This window comes from Salvelinus sp. IW2-2015, unplaced genomic scaffold, assembly GCF_002910315.2.
Source record: "Salvelinus sp. IW2-2015 unplaced genomic scaffold, ASM291031v2 Un_scaffold702, whole genome shotgun sequence".
NCBI classification, from domain to species: Eukaryota; Metazoa; Chordata; class Actinopteri; order Salmoniformes; family Salmonidae; genus Salvelinus; species Salvelinus sp. IW2-2015.
In genome coordinates, this window is record NW_019942599.1 from 476690 (window position 1) to 489919 (window position 13230).

General features: G+C 43.3%; 1 protein-coding gene across 1 annotated transcript; it reads left to right on the plus strand.

Annotated features, from left to right (window-relative positions):
- The first annotated feature begins 2833 nt into the window (after positions 1-2833).
- Positions 2834-12931, plus strand: fosl2 (FOS like 2, AP-1 transcription factor subunit). The gene is given in 6 exon segments (XM_070438296.1): positions 2834-4355; positions 9042-9139; positions 9141-9281; positions 9502-9617; positions 9620-9654; positions 10722-12931. Coding segments are annotated over 6 exon segments (1053 nt in total). The 5' UTR covers positions 2834-4226; the 3' UTR covers positions 11256-12931.
- The last annotated feature ends 299 nt before the right edge of the window (positions 12932-13230 follow it).

Here is a 13230-nt window from a genome sequence, read left to right on the forward strand (position 1 = left end):
CTATGTGTGCCTGCGTCGGCCACATAGGCTACAGAAAAATCACCATGCATGCATCCAATCTATTTAGTCTGGAAATGTCCACATTGTTCTCACATATTTTAGAATATAATAATAATTACAATATCAATGCATTGGCAAGGCCCCCCAAAAAGCCTTCATAAAGTAGTAATGGGGAGGGGGGGTTAAATTAGGCTCTATATGTACAATTATATAAATTATACAACTCTATAACATTGAGGTCCTTGACAATTACAATTAAGTCCTTGAAAAAGTTAAAGAAAGTCCTTGAATTTGACTTGCCAATGTCTGTATGAACACTGCTTAAAGGATGTATGCATGAAACTGCATGAAAATCCTTTAAAGATTTTTTTTTTTTTACATTTTGAAATGTTTATCCCAATGTCACACATTGGCCCCATTATTAATAGAAATACCCATATACACTGGGTGTACAAAATATTAGGAACATCTTCCTAACATTGAGTTGTACCCCCTTTTGCCCTCAGAACAGCCTTAATTTTGGGGGGCATGACTCTATAAGGTGTCGAAAGCTTTCCATAGGGATGCTGGCCCATGTTGACTTCAATGCTTCCCACAGTTGTGTCAAGTTGGCTGGATGTCCTTTGGGTGGACCATTCTTGATACACAGGGAAAACTGTTGAGTGTGAAAAAAACAGCAGTGTTGCCAGTGGCGATTTTAGCATGTAAATCTTGGTAGGGCAAACTCCCCCCAAAAATGTTTATGCATGCCAGCAAAGCCACAACACAACACTAAACAATACATGAATTTCACTCAAACGGTGCCCAAAAACTGTTAGGGCCTATATAAAGCTGTCCCAATGTCACGACTTCCGCCGAAGTCGGATCCTCTCCTTGTTCGGGCGGCGTTCGGCGATCGACATCACCGGCTTTCTAGCCATCGCAGCTCTATTTTTCAAATGTCCATTTGTTTTGTCTTGTTCCATACACACCTGGTTTTCATTCCCCAATCAATCTACATGTATTTAGTCCTCTGTTCCCCATCATGTCTTTGTGTGTAATTGTTCATTGTTAATGGTGTATGTTCACGCGCGATACTTTTGTAATTTATGTTCCGTGTTTTTGGGCACTTATGTCATTTTTTGTGCCTATTGTTGAACGGAATAAAAGTGTGCCTGTTTACTCTGCTCTCCTGCACCTGACTTCGTCTCCCTTACACAGCCTTAACACCCAACAGCAGAGTCCCAACAGCAGTCCCAACACCTTACCACCGCTACACATGGCTGTCAGAGGAGCCTTGTCTGCAGCTTCAAATGGCGAACAAAATTGGAAATTGCGCCTCCGTCTGTAATTTTCTTCCCGCATGTTTTGCAAGTTGCAATCCGTTTTTTGTTGATACAGCGTCGTCTTTATATCCGAAAATAATAATTTTGGGTATCATCTTTCCAAGGGCTCCATCTGAATTCACCCGCTGACGTTCCTCTCCACTGCCACGCACAACTTTTCTCAGCTGGCACAATTTGATTGGCTGCTGTCCGATTCATACTGTAATCCGTTAAATGAAGAATTGACACTTTTTTTAATAGCATAATTTTTTATATTTGGGCTTGGGGAGGGCATCAAGTCAGGTCGAGTCAAAAGGCTCAAGTCCAAGTCAAGTCACGAGTCATTGGTGTTAAAGTCAAAGACGAGTTGCAAGTCACCATATTTGTTACTCGAGTCTGACTCGAGTCCAAGTCATGTGACTCGAGTCCACACCTCCGCTGGGCAATGAGCACCGATACTTTTTATCTATAATTTCTCTTCATATGACATGGATTCAAAAGGATTTGCCAGTAGATTGTTGACTTGATTCATGATGATGACTGCTAGCTTGCTAGCTAAGATTTTGAAAGTATGATGTTGACATGATCAGCCCATTCAAAGCTACTGTAGATATAACGGGATTTGACTTCATTTTATCTGTGGCCAATGACCTTGAGCCTTCTTGGATGGGCACTTCTAATGTAACTCTATGGCAGCACCCAAGGGGCTTGAATTTTCAAGCTCTCCCTGTAGATTTGGCAGTAACGTAGTGTCCCCATGAGTGATGGAACACTGAGCCAATCACGGCGCACCTCGAGAACATTACCAACCCCTACGCTCCGTATTTTCCACTGGCTGCCCCACCACCACAGAAAGCTCTGAACTAGGCTGAAACACCTGCATTTTGGAGCTGCCTTACTCAAGAAAGCAAAAAAGAGACCATGTTTGTATGCAGCTTTATTAACTCAATAATATTTTTTTTTACATTGTTTGCAAACTGATATGTGACACGTATTAATGCCAAAATAACATGGAAAACTGGGGAAATTAATGACTGGTCACCACTGAGTGTTGCAGTTATTGACACACTCAAACCAGTGTGCCTGGCACCTACTACCATCCCCTATTCACAGGCATTTAAATATTTTGTCTTGCCCATTCACCCTCTGAATGGCACACGTACACAATCCATGTCTCAATAGTCTCAAGGCTTAAAAATCATTCTTTAACCCGTCTTCTCCCCTTCATGACTGAAGTGGATTTAACAGGTGACATCCGTAAGGGATCATAACTTTCACCTGGATTCACCTGGTCAGCCTGTCATGGAAAGAGCAGGTGTTCTTAATGTTTTGTTCATTCAGTGTACTGTACTCTAGTCAAGGCTCATCCTATATAACTACTGCTGTACACACCTTTTATATTCATATACTGTCCATACTGTCTATACACACGTTATATACATATTTATATTCCCGGACTCTGACATGAATCGTTCTAACATTTCTATATATCTTAATTATTTTATTTTTATTTTTGGTATTTGCGTGTATTGTTAGGTATTACTCCGCTGTTGGAGCTAAGAACATAAGCATTTTGCTACACCCGCAAAATATGTGTAGGCGACCAATACAATTTTATTTTATTTGACTAGCGGTCGAGAATATGGTAGCATTTCCTTCCATAATCTTCCTTTACTGCTGGACTAGCCACATCTATCTGTACCTCGGGCTACACATAAGGGCAGGCATTTAAATTCTAGAGCTGCGAAAAACTTAAAAGGGATATAATTCTCTCTCGTTCTGTCTCTTCGTTTGAAAACCAAAAGTTACAAAAACGTTGAATAGTCATGAGGTGAAGATCCACAAGGGTGGCAAGATATAACTGCACACGTCTTTATTAATAACTGCATATACCTAACCTACTCTATGTGGCACAGAGACCCTATCCTTCTGAGCTTGAGGAGAAAATGCGGTGAGGGAGGGTAGGGAATCCCTCCAGTCTCTGACGTGCCTTTACCAAGGAAACCTTGTCCTCTCGCAACTGCCCATTTTAGGAAACATGCGTCAATGGGCTGTACCAAATCAGACAAACGGTGAATATAGAGATACTGTTTAACATCCAACCCGATGATAAAATACACGTGCGTAAACATGTAGGCTTATCACAAGCATAGTAAATCGACTCTACCGATGTTATTTATAACAAAAAATCTGATTTACGATACCTTGTGCCGATTTTTACAATCTTAGCTATGATAACCCCTCAAGTGAAGTGTCTACGCCCAGACAGTGACGTGAATGAGCCTGCTTGCGTTGATAAGCGGCCGCAGTTCTCCGTAGTGCCATTGAAGTGAGTCATCCTAGTGTGGTGAAGGAATAGAAAAAGAAAGATAGAACTGTTCCAGGGTAACAGTGGATAGCTGAAGTAGGCCTAAAGTGTGTCGCGGGGAAGAGATTCTGTAGAGTAGGCTGGGGTGGAAAGCAATTTTAAAGCCTCTGTGTCTGACTCACTCGCAACGCAAGTCTATTCACCGTCAACTCTGGATTGACTGCGAAAGTAGGTGACTTTTGTTCTTGAAGTTGGCTCTTGTAGCACACCTGAATAGGCTACAGCAGTGACAAGGGAAAGAACAGTAGCCGAAGTTATCCTCAAGCAGGATATAATTATTTGGAGTGGACAAAAATATATAAATATTTTCAGTTTTATTTCTAGTTAATTACCTTAAAATATTTCATTTCGAAGAGCCTGGATTTATTGTACCAATAACCTATTTGAAAACACTTTTTTTCTGGATTTCCACGTGTTTTAACGACTATTGGTTTCAAGTTGGTCACTTTCCAATCTGGTCCACTTTCAGCTCCCAAAAGGGATTCCACTGTCAGAGGATTTTTTGAGAGTTAGGAGCTCATATCAACTACTGAAATCTTCCTCTTTCCTGGATCATGTACCAGGACTACTCCGTGAACTACGACACCTCGTCCTGCGGCAGCAGCACTTCGCCGGTCCAGCCAGAGTCGTTCACAAGCGGCAGCAGCACGATCGGCAGTCCGATCTCTACCTCAAGCTACCAGGTAACGCAATACAACATAATATATTTTCTCTTCTCTCAAATTAAAATATTGGCATTCACAACTGTAAATTGAGTTTCATTGTATCGACATTTCGTCACTGTGCAGTTGTCTATGACACACTTTTAGATGGGTAACCCGGAGAGGCTATAGCGCTGTTCGTAATTAAAGGTGATGTGCTGTGCAATGCAATAGAGGTGCATATTATCTTTCTAATACATCGCTATGTACATGTTTTATTCAAGGGCCATTAAGAATATTATATTGATATGAAATATATTTCTCCAAACTATAGCCTAGTGCTGTAGAGACTTTTTCTTCACATTTGGAGAAAGCGCGCTCGCGGTATCGCCTGTGATATTATCAGAATCTGCGCGCGTCATATTGTGATATTCTCCCAATATTTTCCAGACCTGCTCTGCAATAAGGTGAAACGTAATAGATTATATATYTGGTTCTGGCCAAGACACCGATGCGCGAGCGAAGTGCGTAAAAAAGGAACAAACCGACTCAATGCCGGATTTATGTTGAATGTCATGACACCTGTGTTATGAAACCTGTGTTATGAACGACTGCAGAAAATGTACTTATTGACACATCTGTATATGCGTCATCTGAATTGCAATATGCAATCAGGTATTGCTCAGTCGCTGTAGCCTATAATTTAACACCCACGTGTTGCACTATAGAACTGGTCATTTGAAAATGAGCGGACGTTTTTATTAGAAAATACATATTTTGTAGACGGAAGAATATACTTTAGAAAGTGTTCATACTGTGTAGTCCACAAATAGTTTAGGCATACGCACATTATAAGACCTGTTGAATGAGTATACACTTCTATGAACACAGGAGGCAAGTTATCATGAGTTATAACACACACCAAACTGCGTACAGGTTGCTACAGCATATTGTGTCATTCTGATTGCTCTCAACATTTCTCCTCCAAGATATGGATTTAAATATACGTTGGAATGTGTTAACCAAAGGGCTACCTTTTCCCTTGCACATGGGATAACGACTTTATTCATGCGCATAACTTGGTCAGGGGGAACAAAAAACCTGCACTGATTCTACCAATCCTTCTCAGTGCCTTCTTGGTTAAGATAGTCTACTGTATGTCTCCGACCCGCTGATGATAAGTGTGCATCACTGTAAAGCGAACAGAGCAATAACGAATATTGACTAGGACTCCACATTGGATAGAAGTTCTGCAACAAGGCCTATAGCGTCCTTCGGTGGTGGTACGCTGCACATTGCACAATATAGGACATCCACCCATAGCTTCGAGGTTGTGTGTGTGTGTTGCAGATGGGCCCCATGTATCACGCACTGGCAGATTTTGTCGTGACTTGGAAACGGCAGGTTAAGACGCTCACGATGCGTCTCCCAATGCGCCTTCGTGGATGTTGGAACATTTGGAGACTTCGAGGCAGGAATTTCCCCCAGATCCCATATAGTGATTAGGCCTACAGGGTTTTTTTCTACCTGCTCTCTCGTCCTCTGGTTCTAGTGACATTCTGAGATATGATGCCCAGTGGCTATCATTGAGGTACAACCATAATCAGCATTTCACACCACATGTCCACTTTAAATGCTATTCCCGACAAAAGATGAGCTTTTGAGGTTGAAAAGTATCGATATGTTTTATGAAAGTGACAGAGAGACATGTCTCTTATGTTTTCAGTCGTCTGGTGTTAGGTTGTCAGTGTCCAATTCACAACCCGCAGTAGGCCTACTAAGGCAAATGAAGGAGGATCTCTGCGCTACATTTAACCGCTTGTTCTTTCATAGACCTACACCAGTGTTCTAATTTAATTTCGTATCATGAACATTGCAACTGTTTAGATCTCCTCTCAGGCACATGTCGGAAAACTGAGGGCTAAAAGAAGTGTCTCGTTTTTGTAGGTCTGTCTGCCAAATGGCAACTGTTGTTTTGCTCCCGTGGGCTCACATATAACAGCTGGCCTGGTCGTAGCGTTAAATAATATTTATCGTCCACTCCAGACCAGAACTCCCACGCATTTTACTTTGTTCTTTCAATGGTTTGTCTGCCTGAATCCGTCTTTTGAATTGACTTGGTTACATCAATTTCGAGATCATCATAAGCATTTCCTTATTTGTTCCGGGTTTGACGCAGTGCCATAGGTGCTCTCTCTTCCCTGGACATGTTTACACTATTATTGAGGCGAAAGTTCCTGGATGTTCACGTCATCCTTTAGTTTCTCGGGGGCGGAGGACAACTATTCTATTTGTTTAAGAGGAGTGTTATTTTCTTCTGCAGCAATGGCGAAATCCCAGCGCGTAAGCGTAAGACTCCGGGAAAGGGGGTAACGTGTGGTAAGCTGTTTACCGGTGTTGTGTCGAAAATCTCCCCCCTGACAGAATTCCCCCCCCCCCATCTAATTTCCTTAATTTTGTGGCTAGGTTCAAATACTTTCTGTGAAACACAACAGAGTCAAATGCTTTCTATAGAACAAACTTCGTCAGGATAGGCAACCGAAATTAATAATTAATGTATGTGTGTTATATTAAACATAGAGGAGGGAGTCAAATGTTGGCAAGCAATAAACATTTCAAAACAACTATGGCTGAGTTATTATCCTTACACTTTCAGAAATACTAGTCGAATAAGACATGGGAGAGATGACGAATTTTGACAAAGAGATTTATTTATAGACTAATACAAAATCAGTAGCGGATTTAGGTACGGGCGACATGGGCAGCCGCCGCCGCCGCTCCCTGGTGCGGGCGGGCGGGCGCTGGAGGGGGGGGGGGGGGTTCGCCCAGGGCGCCATACAAGCTAGAACTGCCACATACACTTGAAACAAATAGCCAAACCGAAAACTGCAGACAAAAATGCGTTCTGCTACTAGATCAGTAAAATGTAGGCTAAAATGACAACGGAGTGAAGAGCAGAAATCTCAACTAGCAAGCAAGTCGCAGCAATGAAGAACGCAAAGGGGAGGGAGAATTCTGACAGGGGGGAGAATTCTGGCAGGGGGGAGATTTTCGGCACAACACCCCGGCACACAGACATTAGCATACTGACTTGATAGCCTATGCGAGACAACTCACAAAATCCTGGGCCGAGAAACGCGTAACATGTTGTATTTGCACCCTGCACCTGGAATTGTGGACGGTGTTTCACATTTGGAGTCTACTCGCAGTCGATTCACCTATTATCTCACAAATCAAATTTGCACAACAGCCTTCCTTTACCTATTTTCATATCCCCGGTTCTAACCAGAAATGTCTGGAAGGACTGTGTGGCAACCAGTCACCCCAATTACCATATCCAACCATTACCCCATTTAGGACTTTACCTTCTCGTTAGTTATTAGTCCCTGGGATTTATGACTGCAATGGAATTTTCACTGTTGCCTCACTTCTGGAATGTAACTGGCTGGGGACCTGGCTTTTCTCTCTAGCCTAAATATAATGCCTCTTTCCACCTTACTGGAACTGACCGTTTTACGCACGTGCTTTACATATCCCCAACATGACTCATCACAAGAAAAGAATGGATGAATTGACCCCTGGATGACAGCCCAGAAGCATTACTAGTCTCTTCATGTTCTATGTTTAATGAACAAGTCAATCCAGCCCGTATCGGGTCGGCTGATGACATGCATCACTCACCTTTTCCCTCTAGTCACTCAAGTGTCTGGCGCAGACTTGTTGAGACACACCCGACTTGCGTCCTATCCTTGCTTTCAGGGGCAATATCATTGTGGCATCAGATATTGTCTTATCACCCCCAAAGATGCCTCATGAGGGCTCAAGCCATATAAATTGAATAAAGGATACTATAGTTTGCTTTAAAGATGGTCACTTCTGTGTTGTCACTCACAACAGTTTGGCGTTGATCACTGATGAGCACGATAGAGTCCACCGATAAAGTAAACTCGAGGTCTTATGTAATCTATTTTATAAGGAAAAAATAGATATACTACACTTGTCTATGGAAAGAGAGAGAGAGGCCTATATCAGTGCCACTGGAAACCATCATAATCACCTTATTCTGACTGGAATAAACGAGTCATCACACATTTTCGTGGTGGATATTTTTTCTTCTTCAGAGAGGTATACCATTCCATACCATGTTGCTCTCCAGATGACTTGCAGCTTGACGCAAGCTCCTCTCCTAGCTGTAGTACGATGGTGGAGGCGGCAACACTACGGGCTTTCCCGCCATGATTCACTGAATGTGTCACTGACTGTGCCACTCCAGGGGTTAAACGGGTGAATCTAGACAGTGTTTGTGTGTGTAGTCAGTGATTCACTACTAGGCTGTAATGAAGAGGATGCGTGAGTACGATGAAGGGTGGGTGGCCGGTGTGTAAACGGGGGGGTTACGCTGCAGTACTCTGTGGCAGAAATGGAAATTGAGGTAGCAGGGTCGAAGACATGTCAAGTGAAGTCCCCCGCCCCCCCCCCCCCCCAGTTGTAACTGAAAGAAAACAACATTCAATTGAAGCAAAAAGAAATACATGGGAATGTATATTTTGATGTACCCATTCACAATGTGTTTGTTCCCCGGAGTTGAAGACACCACAACTTGTGTTCTTTTGTCATCTTGAAAAACATCTATTATCATCTTGAAAATCCACTCACCATTTTTCTCCCTCTCTGCCCTCTTTTTTCCCGCTCTGCCCACCTCCCTCTTGGCTACTCTTCCTGTTCTAGAGAAAACCGGTCGACATGCCTGGCTCTAGCAGTGCCTTCATCCCTACGATAAACGCCATCACGGCCAGCCAGGACCTGCAGTGGATGGTGCAGCCACAGTATCACCTCTATGTCCAACCCGTATTCCGCTCCACCCTTATGGCCACACCTCTCCAACGCCCGGCTCCTGGGAACACACACCCTGGCCCGTCCGGGTGTCATCCGCTCCATTGGGGACACCCCGGACGCGCAGAGAGTTGAGCGGTGAGGACACAAAGTGTACAGATGATGTGTGTGTTTAAAAGTTCATTTTGTCTGGATGTGTGGAATTCACCATGTGCGGCAAGCAATATGGTGAAAATGTCTCTAACATGTGAGACAGTAGAGTGAGTTTTCATATCAAAGTGCCAAGTTGTGAGGAATTTGAGATATGGCTTATATGTCTTAACCAAGGCTTCCTCTTCTTGTTTACCTTGTTCAGCTTTTGTGTGAACGACAAATCACAAGGTGTTTTATTTATTTCCTTAGCTTACCCTGAAGAAGAGGAGAAGAGGAGGTGAGCGCGAGAGGAACAAGTTGGCTGCGCCAAGTGCCGCAACCGCGACGGGAACTCACTGAGACGCTCCAAGGAGGAGTTACGCGGCGCGCACACACACACGCACGACACACGCACATCTCACACACCACACTCACTCACTCTACAAACACACACAAACCAATAAATACAACACACTACACACACCCTAACCGAGAAGAAGAGGCAAAGTTTCGTAATGGTTAGGTTGTTACAATGCACTAATATAAGTGGACGCACGTGTGGCATTTCGGCAACTTTGAGAAGGAGTTTTGCCTGTTGTTCAGACGCATTATTGCCTTCTCATTGGCTAGAATAGTCCCATCTGATCTCAACTTGATGACTACACTTTCCCCTCCCCAAACTGCTTCCAGCAACAAACGCCCTTCCCTGTCTCCACCACACGCCACTCTTGTGTGAATGACAAAATAAGGAAGTGTCATATTTCAAGCATGAAGGGCACCTGAATTAAAACACACTTACCCTGACATTACCTGACATTCAGGTTTGACCCTTATCCTAATTCAAAAAATATTGCTAGTACAACTTTGTCCAAACAAAAAAGGTATAAGGAAGTAGGAAACAACCGAGAAAGCACGGACACACACCCAAAATAGCAAATAGTGCAACAGGAAAGCGACGGTTGCACTATTTCTCCTATTTTTGGGGTGTGTCCGTGCTTTGCTCGTTTGTTTCCTACTTCCTTATACCTTTTTTGTTTGGACAAAGTTGTACTAGCAATATTTTTTTGAATTAGGATAAGGGTCAAACCTGAATGTCAGGTAAAGTGTAGGTTTAAGTTCAGGTCATTCAGGTGCAACATAGCCAAGATGTTTATTGACTGCCCTTTCGCTGTATCCCTACTCTTTTCCTGAGCAAACTTACACTGAAATATGTTCAGTGTGCTCTTTTTTGAAAACAGTACACTCTTGTGGTAGCGTTAGGTGGTGCAGAAACTTACCAATGTGTACCTTAAACAGTGATTGGGGCTTTAACATGAAGATGAACACTTTTTCTGTCTACTCCAAACACCAGAATTGTAATTGAGCTGAATATTAAACCCTCCAGATACTGAAGATMAAAACTTGTCCTGATCGTCTGTTTTGTTTGTTTGTGTTTTCCAGGAGACTGAGGAGCTGGAGGACGAGAAGGCTGATCTACAGAAAGAGATCGAGACACTGCAGAAGGAGAAGGACAAGTTGGAGTTTATGCTGGTGGCCCACAACCCCATGTGCAAACTGCCCCCCGACGATCGCCACCAGGGGGGCCACCACCACCAGCAGCAGTGCGCTCCTCTCCCCCTGACCATGCGCAACAATCTGTGTCCCCGAGGCCTCATCAACCCCGTTGTGGTGAAGCAAGAACCACAAGAGGACGATGAGGATGGCAAGTCCCAGCGCTCCGTCATCAAGCCCATCTGTCTTGGCGGAGGTGGTGGGATTTACTGCGATAGCGACAGCCTCAACACTCCGGTGGTGGCCGCCTCCACCCCGGCCTCCACACCCAGCGCCCCTAGCCTCATCTTCACCTACCCCAGCATGCTGGAGTCCGAGAGCCCCTCGCCGTCCTCAGAGTCCTGCTCCAAAGCCCACCGGCGCAGCAGCAGCAGCGGGGATCAGTCTTCAGACTCCCTCAACTCACCTACCCTCCTGGCCCTCTGAGCAGGGACAGTAAGGTGATGTTGTGCGGAGGGCGAGCAGCGCCCCCTACCGACTTGGAAGACAAAGAGCACACTCAAGCCTGGACCAAGCCAACCGGTAACTGTTTCCTTGACACCAGGAACCCTCAAGGGCTAAGCCGCTTGTTTTTCTTGTACGCTTCAGTGTGATTTTTTATACCCAAAGTGTGTGCACCTGTACCAGCCAGTGTCATCCCTTCTCCATTTCAACTCCAGCACAATTTGTTTTTTGAACAATGAACATATGACATGGAGGTTAGAAATGACAGCAGAGGCAGTCATAAGAGGAGAAAACTGGTGAAAGCAAGACATTTTTCGATCAACATTAAGTAAAGCCATCGGGCAAAAGTTGCACTCTGCTATGATCAATCTACCAATTAATGACTAAATGAGAGACAATGGGAGGGATATAGAAACAATGGAGAGATTTTAAAAGCAGACTCATCTTTTTCTTTTTTTATCCTCCCTCTCCCAGAAACCAGGACCTGTTTGGGAGACTACAGAGAGTGTGTGGATGCGCCGATACGCTAATAAACATATGACTTTATTTTCATCTCTACTTGTATTTATGACCTGTGCTGTGTGACCTTGCGTTCTGGTGTTGTTGTCTCCTGATGGTTAACTGGGTGAGCCTCAAAGCCTCAGTGTCTCAAACAAAAATAGCCAATTTTTATTCATTGCCTAGACCCTCAACACTCTACTCCGAATATCGGTCAAAGTATCGATGGCCATCGTATTGTGTGCTTTTCTCAGTAATGTACCTGAACTTTACTATGTGTTTTAATACATGTTTGTGTGATTTACATTGATGTCAGGGATTTCTCTTCGGTGTGGTTGTTGATAACTATTTTAAGGAGCAGCATGGGAAGCGTCGGGGCTCAAATGCTTGAGTGTTATATGAGGAGAAATTCAAACCGTTGACCCTTCTACTTCTGAAATGATGTCATTCACCAAGACAGTTCGACCAATGAGGGTATTATGACCAACTCCTTATACCCCCAATACTTATGGAGGTGAGGTTCAAGCAGACACTCTAGAGCTTCATTGAAAGTCATTTTTTTTGGGGGGGGGGTTGATTGAATTGCAATATTTAAGACCTGTTTACTTCAAACATTCCTTACACAGTCAGTGAGTGTCATGGCCTTGCTGTGATCACGGGACAGAAGACTTGCTGAACAATTTTTGTTGTGCTGGGTGCAGCAAATAAGACTGTGCAAAAAAATCATTGCTGCTGCTGTTGTTGTGGACTGACCAGCCTTGAAGGAGAACACATCACTTATTTATCTTTGTGTGGATGGTCGTGAGGTAAACTTCACTGGATAGTTATGGTATCACATGATAGCATTTGAATAACAACACCCATCATGCATTGCGGCAAATTGCAGACCGGAAAAAAGATACCAAAAACCATTGTGGGAGAGAGTGTGTTCTTAGTCTGTTCGAGTCTTTTGAACCCCTTAGAAACACGTAGGAAAGCCATTGACTCTAGATCTTCTACTGTACGTCTTCTGTTTCTGACATCTATTTCTTCTTTTCTCAAATGCTTTAACTGTTTAAAATGATTTGAAAACAAACAAAAACAGCAATATGTATAGCAGTGTTTGTTCATTTCGTAATTTAAATCAATAATTATAATAAAAAAGCATTTTCAACAAAGAATTCTTGAAAGTTGTTGCGTTGGCCTGTTCGTCTTTGTGTTCACAAGCTGTGTCCCATGAGCAATACAGTGTCCTTACATTTGTCGCACTGAATATTAGGCACATTTTATTTCAAAGGCGACGTACCCCTAAACTACTTAGTGGGGTAGATGGACTAAACCACCTGTTATGTTATATCTCATGCAACAGCAGGATATAACACTGCCTTAAAAAATTCAATAATTGACAGCGTGGGAAATATCTTTATTATACATGCAGACTTTTTAGTTGGTCATTCAGTGGTCAGTTTGTCAGAACCTA